Source organism: Melanerpes formicivorus, unplaced genomic scaffold (genome assembly GCF_026170545.1).
Source record: "Melanerpes formicivorus ecotype bairdi unplaced genomic scaffold, bMelFor1.0.p_v2 SCAF_6, whole genome shotgun sequence".
NCBI classification, from domain to species: domain Eukaryota; kingdom Metazoa; phylum Chordata; class Aves; order Piciformes; family Picidae; genus Melanerpes; species Melanerpes formicivorus.
In genome coordinates this window covers 25,459,065-25,475,263 of record NW_027142358.1, presented here as the reverse complement: position 1 = coordinate 25,475,263, position 16,199 = coordinate 25,459,065, and the positions used below count along the sequence as shown (strand labels likewise).

Sequence of the window (16,199 nt, the reverse complement as noted above, 5' to 3'; positions counted from 1 at the left end):
ATATATAAATCCCAGTTGAATTTCTACTTGTACTATTTCTACTTTCTATAAAAGATTAGCATGAGGGTACTGACTGTGCTACCTATACATTTTGCAACCTGTTGCTGGCCATAAGACTCAGTCACTCAACAAAGATTTTTGTATTTTATATTTTAAAATATAAACTGCACTGAATAAATGCATTCAAGGTAAGAACAGGACCTGGGTACACAAAGATTACAAAGAAGCAGAGAGAAAAAACAGGTTTTGTGCACATTCGTGATAAAATCAGTGAAATTAGCTGTCATGTAAGTCCAAACAGGTATTCAGACAATATGTTACCCAGCAGAAAGATGGACTGAAAGCCATTCAACTCTCTCAAAGCAATTAAACATTGGGAAAAAAAATGTTGTTAAAGAATCAGGCTTCATAACATTAGGCTCTGGAACAACTCAGTGGTAAATGCTGTCTCTGTGGAAACTCGCAAGCACTGCATGGATAATTCTAACTTCTCCTTTGTACACTTCAGGGCACCCTAGGCTGAGCCAGAGGACATTGGATAAACCAGGCAATCACTGGCAAGTATTTCGCAGCAGTCTCCAGGCACTACAGGCAGAAGCAGCAAGCATTGGGTGAGTCAAGAAAATATTGCGTGACTTCACCCCAGTAGAACATGCAGCGGTACTGTAAGCAGCTCTGTTACCCTGCATGCAATCCTCAACACTTCAGACAACTTTGGCAAAAACACACTACTGGTCTGTTTGCCACTGTTGCTATGTAGCACTGAAACTATACACTTTGGCCTTTTCATTACCAGAGCAGAAGTAAATCAATCTGCTTTAGATAGACCATTTTGCATGCAGGTGTATCACTTGAGACTTCCCTTCCAGCCTTAGTCAGGCATCCATTAGCCTGAAGGCAACATTTTAAGGGTTTAGCTAATTAATACCCCCATACTAGACAGAATAAAAGAGGAGGGAAATAATCTCTAAACTAAGACCAGATTTAATTTATCAGCCTGCTGTAGTAGTGCTTTCTTCACAGACAAAACAAGGTAGTAGTCTGAGATCTACTATTGTCCACAGAGCGCATATGGTTATTTTTTAAACCACAAAGTGGATGTTGAGACATCAGAGTAAGACCTGCCTTATGCTCACTTTAACCAGTCTTTCACCCACAGCTGTTACAGAAAGACCTAGAAAGCCCATGAGATAGGAAGTGTGGTCATGAAAAACAGTATCATTCAGAAAATAAAACTGACAGAAGGTTGCTTCTCCAAACCTCCATGACTGATACTCAATTCAATTTTCTTAAGAATTAATTTTATTCCTGGGAATATTACCAAGGAGCTTCAGTTAATGATCAGCATTGATGCTGTGTACATACAGAACCTTGCGCTGCTTGGTAAAGCAACTTAAAAGTCTGTAGAAGTGTCTGTTCTTCCGCAGATTAACTGCGCTCCAGGAGACTGGTCAAGCTCTGCATGGATCACAAAACCTTTTCTCTTCTTTATTCTTCACCCTTTTAACTTTCTTTCCAACATCAATGCAGACTGTACATAGTATCCAAAACACTATTACATCAAAGCAATATAGAGAAGGATTACACTAATTCCAACAGCTTTTTTTCTTAAACACTGTAAAAAAATGCATAATTCTACTAGCTATCTCACAGGGCTGCTTGCTGAAATGCACGATGAGGCCTGCTTGTTCCAACAACTACTTTCAGCTCAGCAGATTGAGGTAAAAAGACCCCAGGAAAATATTTCAACAGGTATTTCAGTGTGCCTAAAAAGATGTTCTCTTGAGCTCTAGAATTATTTTCTTGGATGTTGACATGTACTGCTGAAAGTGAATGAGCAAAGTATTCCAAATGTGATCCTTTCAAGTCCATGTAAATAAAACGGTGCTCAGCGTCGGAAGCGAAACATGCCGTCAGCAACTGGTACAAAGGTAAAGGTGAAAAATAGAATCTGATTACAAAAGAATTTGTTAACACCACCTGTACAGCACAGATAATGCTCCTTGGAAGATTAGTATCACCAACCTCATTCAGTCATTCTAATGGGATACTATCTCTTAATTCATAAAGCATGCAATAATCACTGTTTTTAGAGTACTCCCTACTTTAGTGTGAACAGTTAAGATTATTACACAGTGCCTTGACTGAGATGAATAAGGGGAAGCTTATGCATGTTATTTTAATAAAAAGATACTGACTTGTCTAGCTCCAAAAGGGCAGAGAAAAGTTAGAAGATAAAAGCACCAGCTTAGACTCTTTTGAACATAAATTCAGGCATTCTAATGTGTATCTCAGTAAAGCTACATGAGTTTCCATGTAGGTATTCATACATATTATGGCACTTGAACTCTCCTAACAGGTATTTAGTTACCTAGGACATTTAGGCTACAAAAGAAAATGTCTGCTAAAATAAACCATTTCTGTAAGAAAACACCTCTGTCCCAACCTTCAAACCCCTTAAATTTCCTGGAAGTTGCACCAAAATATAATTGTTCATATTTCACATTGACTAAGTTGCCTCTGACAACGATGTCACATTAAATTTAAAGTTTAGATCTCTGGTGATTTGTGAACACAAAGGCAGGTAATCTTGCCCACTTCAAAGCAACTGAGTTGTGTCTCCTTGCTCCTTAGGAATTATAACATGAGAGGACTGATAAACTTGTGTATCCATTCTTTTGTTGGACTCTCTGAAATAATTACATATATTAAGAAAAATGTCCAAATTTCATTGAAAGTGGCTAACAGCGGTAGCTTTTTTCTCCATGAAGGCATCATTCTGACATCTACTGGCCTGGTATCCAACCATACACTTTAATACACTGCACTTGTTTTTTAAAAGGAGCATACATATTAATCCAAAGATGAGAATAATAAAGGAACATAAATGACATACACTTAAAACAGGCCCATGTAACTTCATGTAAATCTCACAATCCCAACAGTATTCGGGTAGGTTTCTATTGCTTTAACTCATCTGAACTACTGCATATTGGGAGCCTTTAATACAAGCAGCTCTGGGAAAGAAAGTTACATTTGGAAGGGAAAAGAAACTTGTGAGAAGTAAAAGAAAAAAAAATGCCAGAAGCTTTTTTTTTGTTTTTTTAAAAATCTTTACTTGAAAAATTAAGCAGCATGCTACTTTGTGATTTATAGTTGAATTTAAAAAGACTAATTAGACCGAAATAAAACCAAAAAAACCTAAAAATGGCAATTCTATAAATAATGAAAAATTCTGATTTCACTAGACTTTCATGAAAAACATTTGGTAATTAAATACTTGCTACTGTTCATCATGTTGACGAACTTTGTTAGGGTTAAAACTATAACAAAGTTCATCCTAAAACATTTTGCAATGCAAAATTATCTTCACTCAAGGAGTGTCTCAAATTGAATGCTAAGAATTACAAGCAATCTTCCGAAGTAGACACTCATGTTCATAAAACTTTATACATCTTTTGGAACTAAGATATTTATACTATTAAAATCAAACATGCATCACTCCCCATACATTCTGGTATCATGATTTATATTACATTATGTAACACCATTCTTCTGAACAGCAGCAGGTTTATCATACGTTTGCTCCGTTTTCTTTGGATTTCTGATCTTTCTCTTCATTCTTCACAATATCCTTTAAAAGATAAAAGGAAGATGATAACATGAGTTCTAGAAGTGATATTTCTCCTGAGAACTGTAAAACAGCATGAGGCAAATACAGTCTTTGGTGTCAACTTTAAATACTATGTGAACTGGTATCTTACTCAGTTTAGTTATAAGCAATTCCTATTTCCAGTACCATACCAAAAAAATCATGAGGGCAGAAATAAAATGTGACCTAAGCACTTCTGAAGAGAAGCACATCCCCAGAAACCTCATTTTCTTGTTTCTAAGGTTTTGGATGTGCAGGGTTTGTTTTGCTTTTTGTTTGTTTTAAAGAGCAAGTAAAAAGTTCTTAAAAAATCCATTAAATTAAGACAGCAATTGACAAGAGCAGCTCTGGTGTAAAATACCACCTAAAAACACTAGGCTGTCATCTCAAAAATAGCAGACAGAATTAGCAAGGCTATTTAACTGAGATAAGGGCAAAAGAGGTTTATGCAGTGCCTTCAGCAGGTTCTGGTTAAGCAGCTGGGCTATGACATGTAGTGAAGCATAGGAACGCGTAATACTGATGACAGATGGCTGCGAGGTACTGCTAGTGACTTAGATGATACATCACTTGTATCCTCAAATGAGAGGAGTAGTTCTAATATTTTTCAAAGTTTTCTAGGGTTTTATGTATGGTTTTGTTTTCAAGCTTTTGTAGATGCAAAGCTGTAGAAGCAAGCCTTCCTCATAGTACCAGATGGCCACTCAGTACCCTTTATACCCTACCCTACCTATACCCAGCCTTACTTCATGGGCCCTTGTGGCTTTCTAGGCATTATGCAACCACCTTTCTGTATGAGGATAGAAATGCTCTGTAGCACTGTGGTTTGCTCATTTAATACCCACACATAAATTCAAATTTGTCAGTTCTGCCTAGGGGATTAAAAAAAAAAAAATTAAAAAAAAATCACTCTTAACTGAACAAATGGAAGAAGATTTGGACTCCTGGGGATGGACAAGATCAGAACATGAAAACAGTAAGACAAGTTGATATTTACATTAACATCTCCACATATTAAAAAAACATTTCAGTCAAGAACATGTGTTTCAAGCTTAGAAAAAAAAAACACATTTTATTTATTATCTTTCAATAATCAGTACTGCACTGAGCATCTTACATATATGTTAAGATACTACTGCCCTGAACTCTTCAGAAAGTGATGTTGTTCTTTTGTTTTTTTATTCAGAAGTTTTTGTTCTGGTAACTAAAGTCTACAAGAAGCTTGAACACAATAATAAACAATGGAATTAAACAATTCTAACCTGTTTAAGAACACTCTCTATTTCTTCCATAACAGTAGCTAAGTTTTTGATTGTCTTATTCAGCTGACCCTCAAATTGCAAATTTTTATCATCTGAGATCTTCAAATTTTCTTGCAGTTGGCCAAGGTCCTTTTTCGCTTCTTTGAGCTCCGCAGATAGACTTTTGTTAGAATTCTCCAGTTGTAGTATGGTCTTTTCATCCTCATCTTAAAGAAAGAAGAAAAGGCAGTCACCACCAATGCTGGGCACTTTTTATCTTAATATTCCATTTACATGCCAATACCACAACTACTAATTTTTAAAGGACTACAGTGCATTACTATTTGAAAATACGCAATTCTGATGACATTTGGAAGGCTTATGTTCAGCCTGAGTAATAACTATAAAAACATTTCAGCATGCTAACGATGGCAACAATAGTAATTGTGTGCAAGCTTAAAGGGCTCAGGAAATAGAAAATAGTTTACAGTAAGGAAACAGCTAAGGAATTTAGATAATCAAAATTACTCAATTGGTTTAGCTACTTAAGAAGTCTCAGTGTCTTGCATCTGTGTAAGTACCACCTTCAAAGTAACATCTCACCTGTTTTTTCTTCTAGTAACTGAAGTTTTTGTTCTATCTCTGCCCGCACTCTTTCACTCTTCTCCAGCTTCTGCAGAAGGCTCCCAACGTCCACCATAGCCCCGTTGTACACAATGAGGCCAACATTCTCTTCTATGGCTTTTGATTCTTGCTTTACAGTTGGCGATGGCAGCAGTAATCTGTTTCCTGCATTAAATTAAGTAGCATTAGGAAAGAGTCACTCTGTCATTTTTCAGTTCTAGTAACAACCTCAAAAACTTCTTAAAATAATAGATTCAAGTTTGCTGGGCTATTCCTTACATAGCTCTCCCCATTCCTTACCCTAATTCCCACTTCCCCCCCCCACCAAAAGAAGCATGCTCTTCCATGACATTCTTCTATACCTCCTTGCTGCACTGATTTGTCTTCAAAGCACTGATCCTCCTGACTGCAAAAGTGCTACGAATGAGAAACACTGTTCATCAACAATTAACATTAACCTCAGCCCGCCTTCCTGTTCCAAAGTATTGTGATTTACCCTAAAGATACAACAAAATGTGTTGGAAACCAGAAATACTGTAATTTATGAAATACCCAAGATTCATGTTTCCAAACTGGCAGGTTTCCTGCAGACCTATATTAGTTTCTGCAAGAAAGCCATTTATCTCAAACCTCTCATCTACACAGAAACCATTCTCTGCAAATTTGTGGCATAAAAAAAAACCCCAAACCCCACCTAACATATCTTCCTGTAGCTCCTCAGACTCTTCTTGGTTTTCTTCATCTTTAGAAGTATCTGTTAGTCTTCTGTAAAAGCAAGATTCTCTAAGCACTACTTTATTAAGTAGCTTCTTGACCTAAAACACAGCCATAGGAAGAAATATGGTGTTACTTAGGTGATCTAATACCTCTGTACTAACAAGAATGTTTCAACCTTGAAAATTTAGAGATTGCACAGTTTTAACTTGAACATACTGGGGCTTAAAATGTTAACAAGCTAGGGAACAAAACCAAAAAACAAAGAGATAAAATAATTTTAAGACAAGAGCTCCATGTACAATATGGGCATATTGGGAGACTCAAACTTCACCACATATCACCTTTTCAATTTACAAAAGATTCAACTAGTGTTTCACTGTAAATATGAAGTGGCTACATAACCCCCAGGGATCAAGTATGTAAGCAACAGCCTTTAGAAGCTAAACTATATTCAGGCCATTTACAGCATTCCTACAATAATTTCCAAGAGGTTTCTATGACTATACAAAACCTGAGCACGTGACAGGTGTAGTCCAAGAGTGTACAGTATCTCCTCCATGTCCTTCTCCAGAAGGTATCCACAGTGACTTTGATCAAAATAAACAAAAGCCATCAGGAGATCCCTATTAACGGTTACCATCTGTGTCTTGTCTTTCTCCTACAAAAAGTCCACAACAGGACAGTTAGCAAATTCAAATATCACTTCCCCATCATCTACTAAAACCACACAAACCCGTCAGTTAACAGGAGTTTTCCTCTGTTTGTTTTATCATTGCTTTCAATCAAGTGATACTACAATCAGCATTTAGCTACTGAACTGAAATAGAAGCAAGCTAGTTAGGTCATCTTAAAAGGATTACAGCACAATGGACAGCAACACCTGGTAGACACCATTCTTTTCTTTATGCAAATACACGAAAAAAAGGAATAGTTAGCCTAGTCAAAGTAACAGGAAACATCCTTTCTCCTCTCGATCATGTATTTTATTGTACAGCTGTTTTCAAAGTGAAACCCCCATAAAACATGTCATGAATAAAGCATCCAGCTCTCACAGCTACAGCAGTGCTGCAGACTGTCTTTACCCATTATTCCTACATCTCCTATTTTTCCTTAAAAAAAAAAAAAATATTAGAAACTTAATTTATTCTTGCACTTACAAAGAAAGTTTCATTGTAACAAATCAAACATGCCATTCCTTAATCTGAATTGTGGAGGCAAGCTGTTAGCCTCACACCGCAAAACACAGGGAGATATAAAAACATCAGAAAATGATTCCAAGCTTCACAACTGAAAAGCCAATTTATCAAACAAATTGTCTGTCTGCTTTTTTTAACTAAGAATACAGAAGTTGAAAAGAATGGATACAATAATCACATCTGATGCCTCTGACATGTATGGATGACATTAGTCCTCACATCTCTGCCTGATCAGAATCTCATATGAGGAACGTTTTGCCAACAGTTTTTATCCAATGAACTTCAAAATGTGAGGGAAAGCAGCTGGTAGGTACCTTACCCAGAGTTGTCACATGTTCCCTAACTTCTATATACACTTCATGTTTCAGTCCAGAAGTGCTGAAGGAACCAAGGAGTGCAAATAAGTCTTATAATAGAAGTTAAGCTCTAATTAGGACACCTCTAACAAGGTTATATGCAGTTGTTAAGAAAGGTGTTAATTACTTTATCTTTAGACGCCCTCTCTTTACAATGCCTATTTCCCTCTCTTCTGTCCTCCCGTTTGTTCATTTCCTCTTCCTCCCTGTCTGTAAAATAAAAAGAAAATTCAACATAGCCACAGCACATTATTCTATGACCATTATCTCAAAACACAGATGCTCATGAAAAAAAGTTCACATAAACCCTCAAGTAGCTGAAATGAGTATATTTCCTAGGAAAACAACAAAACCAAAACGTGCAAGAAAAGGGCATGTAAGTGACTCCTACAAAGTTTTTTGTTTTTCTCCAGTCTTATTTTAATATAGACCAGTTATCATGTTTCCCCTTCCATGTTTCTTTCATACACAGAGGATAGAAAAGCTGAAACAAATGCTAACTAGGCCAAAAATGAGTTCTGCCAACATCATCTACTGAAGTGTGTACAGAAGATTACCACAATTCTCCCTAATGAGGCTTGGCAGAGTCTGCATTCAGCTACCATTATTCCCATTAGGATGATTTTATCCTGAGTACTATTTACTCTCATATATTTTATATCTTAAACCCTGAATCAACTACATAATTAGAAGAATGTGTTTATACTCATGTCTAAGCAAGATACTACTGATGCTGTAATTTAGAATTTCCAAGAAATTACACATCACACTGCTTATTAGATGTGAGTGACAGACTGCAGGGTTTTGGTTTTAAGGCAGACTGAACAGGAAACAAGAATGTGACACTGCAGGGATGGATTATGGCACGCAGCTCTCTACCTTATGTGAAAATCCTTGGTCACAGAACCATGTGCCAAGTTCAGCTTTAAGCTCACCTTTCTTGTGGGGAAAACTCTGGACAGAAGTATGTGTCACAACACTTGTCTAATTTTGCTAACACCCCCTGGTGTGTTGGACTGTTCTCAGCAGCTCTGGCTGAGAATGGCACAAGGAGAGATTATGGGAAGCAGAAGCACTTGCACACAACAGGCAAGCCTAGGGCACCCTCACAACCAGATTATAATTAAATGGGAGTTACTTTAGAAACCACAAATTAGAACCATTTTTTTTTAAGGCTGAATGCTGGGACTGCAATATCTAAGCAGTTCAAGCCTGTATCTCCAGCAAAGACTCTCTACTAAAGGACAAAAAACAAAGAAACAAGACAAAAAGCATACATAGTGTCTTACACCTTCCTGCATCTGAGCAGAGAAAGAGAGCCCTGGAGACAGGAAAGTTTCCCATCCCCTTTCCCCATTTCTTCAGGCAAACAACTCCACCCAAACAGAAATCCACTCCTAACACCCCGCACTATGTTCTGGCCTAGTAAAAAATAGGATAATATTTCAGAATTGAAGAACAGGAAGTTAGGCACTTCAAAGTGGCCTGGTTTTTCAGAGGTGCTGAATACTCACATCTCCTACTGACTTCAATGGGAGTTGCGAGTGGTCTGCATTCTGAAAAACATAAAACCGCTTCTATATGCATGCCTTGCTTTGAGTACCACAGGTAGTTAACTATGTTCACACAATGCCCCACATAAAGGCACTTACATTTCCAGTAGGCCTGGTCAGAACTACTAAATAAAATCAGACTATTAACACAATTTAAAATGGTCTAGTTCCAGTGCATACTCCAGCTTGAAGGGACATGCTCAGTGGCAATTAATTTTATGAAAGCCATGAAATTTCTAATTCAAGATACCTTCATCTTCGTCTTCAGCCTCTTCTGCTTCCATTGGATCATATTCTTCTTGATTGTTGTCATCTTCAGTTTCTTCTTCATCTTTAGAGTCATCTTTTCTTTTATCTTCCCTCTGTAAAAAAAGTTCCCCAAAATGTAAACAGTTGGAACACCAAAAAACTAGGGAAGCAAAAAACCTTATTACCACATATTCAAAATTGGCATGTTTATATTTAGTCACAAATATAAATCTATGTGTTATAGCTGAAGGTGAAAATAACTGTATATAGTTGAAGCATGTTTAAAGAGAGATCAGTCAGTCAAATCAATTAACTAACACTCTGAAACCCATTTTCAAAAGCAATAAAGTAAAATTCAAATAAAGCCAGTTTAATATTGATCCAGACAGTATAGTACTTCATATGAGCTAGCTGCAGACCTTCTTTTCGTCTCTATCTTCTTTTTTATCTTTATCATCTCCAGATTTTCTCCTCTTCGGTTTTGGATCATCTGTTTCATCATCTTTTTCTTCTTTTTTTTCTTTCCTCTCATCTTTTTTGCTTTTTTTGTCCTTTTTGTCCTCCCTCTCTGGGAGAGAGATCAGTGCTTTGTAAATTCTGACACCAAAATCTCTCTGAAGCATTTCATTGAAAAGTTCTGCAAACAATGATACCTGCAGATAAAGAACAAAGAGAGAACGTACAAGGAGTTTTAAAACATATACACTTAAATGTATGTACATTTATTATTAAATGGCTATGAGGTACTATCTTACCAGCTTTCATCACAGCAGAATTTTAAGTCATGTCAGATTTCTTACTATCTATTCTGAACTTCATCAAAATGCTTCTTTCCTTTACTGATGTAGTTTAGGATGTAGACTTGCTGTATAAACTCAGTTTCCTGTCAGTGACTGTACTGCTCTAGTAGTGTACCAAAGACTGGACAATTATTTCTAGGGACTGCACAATGAAACTACCTTACTGAAGTAGTCTTCTGCCACGCTATTATAAAACTTGTATAATTTAACACCACCGACATTACCACATGATGAAAAAGAAGCAAGAACGGCTAGCTGTCCATAGTGTAGCTGACTCACCTCAAAGGAATGTTCTTTATTATCTTCTAATCTATAGTCCAGAAGAACACTAAGAGACATAATGCTACAGTCAAATTTCCCACTCTTTGCTGCCCAGTTGGGATGTACAATGATTGCTGGCTCATCAGGCAGGATGTAACGTCTCTCCCGCCGCTGACGTTCCATTTCCTCTTGACGCTTCCTTTCCTCTTCCTAAAAAGAAGGGGGGGAAAAAAATTACATACAGTATATTCCAAAGCTGAGGTTTCATCCCATATATTATTTTCATCACTCACTGCTTTCAAAAAAGGAAAGCCAAAGCTGCTGAATTCAACACAGAAGACAGAAGTCACAGAACATATACTTGTGCACTGCCAACACTTGGCCAAGCTAACTGGAAGCCTGAGCATCACAAAGTAGATCGTTAAGTGTTGTTTCGCCCACAGTGTACCTTCCAACTAGTACCTCCAACTATCTCATGGTGCTACCCATAGCATGTTTTTTCAACAGTGGAAGGACTTGAGCTTGTTCACTTCAAAAATATGGTGTGCAAGCTAGCAATGGATTCAGTGCTCCTGAAAGGTTTTTTTTATGTAGAACTGTACAGTACGTTAAGCTGTTTCATTCCTTACATAGGAAGAATGAAGGCTTCATATATCAACTTCCCAAAGATATCCAACACAGCTTTAACAATTACCAGGTGACATTCTACTTGACTCTTTTGATTATGGGATAAGCAATCTCTGTAGACACAAGTAATGCATATCACACAAAAGGTTAAAAAAAGGTATAATACCAAGCTACTTACTGACTGCCAAAAGAGAAACATTAAACTACTCTGAGTATGGAAAGAGGTCATGGTAGAGCTTGTGCTTTTTAAAAAACAAACAAACAAGCACGTACACTCAAAATTCCCTCCCCTAATCTTGAATAAAATTGGCAAGAAACCTCAGGATAGCTGAAGCTCATCCAAACTGAGGGAGAAGGCAGCAGCTGAGAATTAGCAAGCACATGGCCTTTGCTCCCTCGACAGGGTCCATGCACATATAAAATTTCACATCATCTCAGATTGGTTAGCAGACAATACACAAAAAGGCAGGTTTAAAAGCAACTAACACAATATATTCTCCAGATATTTATGTCCCTTCTCTGTGGTTGAACTTCAGCCTTACTGTACAGATCTTGTTTATCCTTAAGGAACAGCAAGAGAGACTAAGTAGTACTGAAACAGCAAACTGTAAAATCAAGAAACTTCAATACAGAGAAGTTTACCCAAAAGTGAAAAATTAAAGCTTCATAATGAAGAAAAATAAACCTAAGCAAACCATTTGCCACAGGAAGAAACTAGACCTTTTACAGCCTAGAACCTGCCCTGCTCCCATCTCACAGTAATTAACCAAGGCCTGTATGCCACTAGAAGCCAAAACAAATAAGCAGCTGCTTTTCACCTAGGTTTAAGCAGTTAAGATTTTATTAAGTAGGTTTGCCCCTTCAAGCACAGAGTTTGGATTTTATTTTTCCTTACATTTAAGGACTGACATTAATTCAGACACCCCTAGTGCAGCCAAACATTTCAGCTGACTGTGCTGATATAAAGATACTCAAACCTGCCAAGATTTTATTCCAGTTGCACAGATTAAGTTACAGCAAGAGTTCCCAGTGCAGCCATAAGAGAACTAGGAAAATCTCAACACAACTACATGTACATTCCTGTACTTTTTACACTTGTACATATGTACACAAATTTTATATATACTTTATATGTAAATATACTAAGTCTTAAACCAAATAGATCCAAAACCTAACCTCTTTGTCATCTTCAGATTTCCTATCCTCCTCCTCTTCTTCTTCTTTCTCAGACTTCTCCAGCTCCTTTTGTTCTTCTTTTTGTTCCTCTACTTTTAGCTGCTTTGTCAGTCGAGCTATCAGCTGAGATTTCAGTCCTTTAGAACTAAGGGTTCGACTCTCTAATTCTTTGCGAAGGTCATTTACCTGGCAAACAAAAGCTTTGTAAGTGCTATCAACCAATGACATAGAAAAACATTTGATTAGCAGAAGAAGGTTAAGTATAAAGCACTGAAAAGTCAACTGTATTTTTAAAATCTGTACTGAAAACCACTATTATTTACTGGTATATCTAAAGCTGTGTTCTCCTCAAAGAACCCCTTTCTTGAGGAACTTTTCACAAGGACAGGGAAAAGATTTTACTACACTGAAATAGTTAATTACTATTATTCTTTTCAAGGAAACTTTTAATTATGTCTCCTGACAAATTTTTGTCTAATTACTGCCTTTTCAAACGACCATTGAAATATTTTAAACCCCACATTTTTAATGCTAGTAGATACAAGCAGGTAATTGGAGTTTTGTTTTCCAGTTAATGTATCATACACACCCTTTCACTGTATGAAGTTCAAGAACTCAGAATATCTTGTATTAGCCCCATTCATTTATTAAAATCAGGAGGCATGTTTGATCACAATCTACTACCTATAAAATCAACAAGGAAGATACCTTCATTGTTTTGGGATCCAGTTTAGACCAGTGCGTAGGTGTAGAGATCTCTTTAGCTTCTCCATCATCCTTTTCCTCTTCATCCTGACAAATAAAATTTAGGAATTATCATTCAGAAGCTTGAAAGCATTTAAGTTACTTTTTTAAAATTCTGTTGCTGATCTGTGCAAGGTCAGAACTGTTTCAGATAGTCTTCTCCTAAAGTTATTATTTAGACAAGTTCACACACACATTCTACCACTTTATAAATGATCACAGTGCCACTCAGCCAATACAAGCCAGATCTGTGGAACACAAAAGGGTGATAAGCAACACCACAAAGCATATCGGGGTTACACAGACACTGCTGGTCTCCATCAACCACACAGTGTGTGATCTTCCCCTAGATTTTAAATCCCCCAGATTGCTCTTTATTCAGTCAGACCTTTCCTTATTCCAAGATGTTGATCAGCCACATGGCCTGAAATTCAGATGTTTCAGACTACTGTTTGTTCAGTTTCAAATATCACAATTAGAACTGGCCACAAGAGAGAATTTAGAAGTTTTAGAAAATGGCAAAATGCTTAAAGACAGCTACTCATAAACTGCATCTCACTCAACAACTGGTCCCAGATTCCAGCAACTACATCTATGATAAAAAATTTTCTGCGCATCATAAGCACAATTTAATTCCATTTGTGGTATCAGCATACACATTTAGAGTTAGTGAACTAGCTGAAATAAAAAGCAACATTCACTACACTGCTGAAAGCTGGTTTACCAGTCACTGTTACCAGTTATGTTCCTCCTGTGTATGTGTGTTGTGTAGTATGTGGTGTGCATTTTGTGCCTGTGTTCCTGTGCCTGTGAGAAGCAGAAATAGAAAAAGGGATTAGCGTTCAGTGCCTGTTCTCCATCAGCCTCCTTGCGTTCACCCTGAAGCTTCTCGACCAGCTGCTGCTTGTATCCTCGGGAGAGGGTTTCCCACTCTGAGCGGGTGGGAAGGCAATGCCAAACATCCGGGAAAAATAAAACCACTGTCTCCACATGAGCTGGAACTGTACGCCCCTTGTGGGTCTCCTCAGGGCGATGGTAGCGAATCTCTGCAAAACGGTACCTGTTGCAAGGGAAGAAGCATGTTGGAAAAAAAATTCTACAATACATTTTAAAGAGCCTAGATCACTTGTAGCACATCAAGTAAAGAAACTTTGCTGCAAGACCTTGAAGTTTATCTAAAGAAAAAAATTATGGAAGCCATATTTTCTCTTTTGGCATGTTCGTAAAAACGGTATCACAAGTAAGAAGGAGGAAACCCAACAAAAATCTTTTAATTTAACTTGTTGTTTAGTGGATGAGAGTTTAATGTGCAAACAGACAATGCTGAAGCACTTCCAATTTAGCATGCAATAGACTTCTGAGGTATTAGTGGAACTGCAGTGAGTACTAACAGGGCTGGAAGTCATGAAGAGAAAATATGGCTGTATAACGAACGGCTATTTGTTTATAACAAAAGATCAATGAAATGAAGTTCTCTTGACGATCTTCTCCAGCTATGCACAAAATGAAAAATATTTTCAACGCACATTCGGTAAAAAATTGCAACATGTCAAAATAAATTCAGAATTTTTAATTAGTTCTTAATGCAGTGTTCAGCACAGTTGGCACCAATCAAGCTTCTTACAAAACAGAACATCCTTTGAGTAGTTTACCTGCACTACCAAGAGCAGCTGGCAAAGAAAAAGAGGGATTTCCACCTCTTTTTTTTTTTTTTTCTCCCCTTCTTCAAACTCCTGGTACAGACAAGTATTTCTACAGTGTACTTTGTTCTGCAGTACAGTACTTACCATTGTGTGCACACACTTAAGTCAATCCCTGTAAGAGCCTTGCAACAACGAATAGCCGTCTTTATCAGCACAGAAGGGTCCTTTTCTGGGTCAGGTCCATCCAGTGATGGGGACCAATGTCCTCCAATAGCCATAGCTTCATCTTTGCCTTTCATACCCACTAAAAACTAGACAAAAAGAGTCTTCTGAATGTTCCCCTGCTAGGGGTAAAGTCATTTTCCCAAAGTGCAAAGATTATTTCACAGAACACACACTGAAATCCATGAGTAAACTGTCACATTATTTTGAAATCTGAAAATGAAAGTCAGTCAAGAAAGAGTTCAGTTATTTTTTTTCCACAGGATAGTTCAGAAATGGAATAGGTTTAAAACATCATCACTCATTCTTGTCTGCAAGACTTTCCATCCAGTTTCTTTACTGCTTTGCAATTACAAGCTTTCTAACAAGACAGATGCTACTTTAAATAGTTCTTTACTTCCAATACACTTCTATAGATCTTCCTGCTTAAAAGTGATAAAGCAAAGCTACAAAAGACCACATAAGCATATCTAAAAATTCAAATACTCTGATTTGCTTTAACATGGAGCTTAATTGATAAACAAGTGTGTGCTGTCCTGAAACGCTAGTGATTACAGCTTTTTCAGGTTAACAAGAATTGCACTTACAGTGCTTAACTGTTGCTTCATTTGTCTTCTCTTCACAGCTAAGCTCTTAGAAAATAAGCCTAAGTGCTTGTAAAAAAAGACCTAACAAAGTTAATAAGTTTCTCCAGATACTTAATGTCTGAGTTTAACTAAGTTGAACAAAGTAGTAAATATGAAAGCAGTGAAGACACAGCTCCTATAAACTGGAAAGAGTTGACACATAACTAGATCTATTTAGGAGAAAATATAAAGCCGTCACTTATCTGCCTGCAAGTCCTATTACTGGCAAGTATTTTAAAGCTCTATAACCAACCTTTATTGCCAAAAGTGTCTGGCATCGAAGTATATTTACCTTTACAAGCCTAGCCGGATGCTGAAATCCATCACGAAGTTCTTGAGGATCTTCAGCCAGAGCGCATGACTTGTGATAGAGATCTTCCATACTAGGACTAGCCATCAACATCACCTGTTGTGTAAATCAGATCAAATCAGTCTTGTGAAGATCTCCCAGTATGACTAGTAAATAAACGACCTCAATTTGCAATTACATACATACCAGTGCTTTTTCCTCA

The 16,199-nt window shown here is 37.2% G+C and overlaps 1 protein-coding gene and 1 non-coding gene across 5 annotated transcripts in view; both read right to left on the bottom strand.

The window, feature by feature from the left end:
• Positions 1–227: 227 nt before the first annotated feature.
• CCAR1 (cell division cycle and apoptosis regulator 1) overlaps positions 228–16,199 on the bottom strand; it is a 30,844-nt gene continuing 14,872 nt past the window's right edge. For 2 of the 4 annotated variants that reach the window (XM_068140168.1, XM_068140169.1), the window contains 15 exons: positions 15,980–16,093; positions 14,984–15,150; positions 14,046–14,256; positions 13,161–13,244; positions 12,453–12,638; positions 10,668–10,859; positions 10,008–10,241; positions 9,590–9,701; positions 9,301–9,342; positions 7,914–7,996; positions 6,746–6,892; positions 6,212–6,332; positions 5,497–5,682; positions 4,915–5,120; positions 1,927–3,634 (listed from right to left, as the gene is read on the bottom strand). In XM_068140168.1, the coding sequence (XP_067996269.1) occupies positions 3,575–3,634; positions 4,915–5,120; positions 5,497–5,682; positions 6,212–6,332; positions 6,746–6,892; positions 7,914–7,996; positions 9,301–9,342; positions 9,590–9,701; positions 10,008–10,241; positions 10,668–10,859; positions 12,453–12,638; positions 13,161–13,244; positions 14,046–14,256; positions 14,984–15,150; positions 15,980–16,093 (2,145 nt within the window). In that variant the 3' untranslated portion in view covers positions 1,927–3,574. The other 2 variants (XM_068140167.1, XM_068140170.1) reach the window with 2 other exon arrangements.
• LOC137442141 (small nucleolar RNA SNORD98) lies at positions 15,300–15,364 on the bottom strand. The gene has a single exon (XR_010987588.1). It is a non-coding gene; the product is annotated as a small nucleolar RNA SNORD98 (small nucleolar RNA).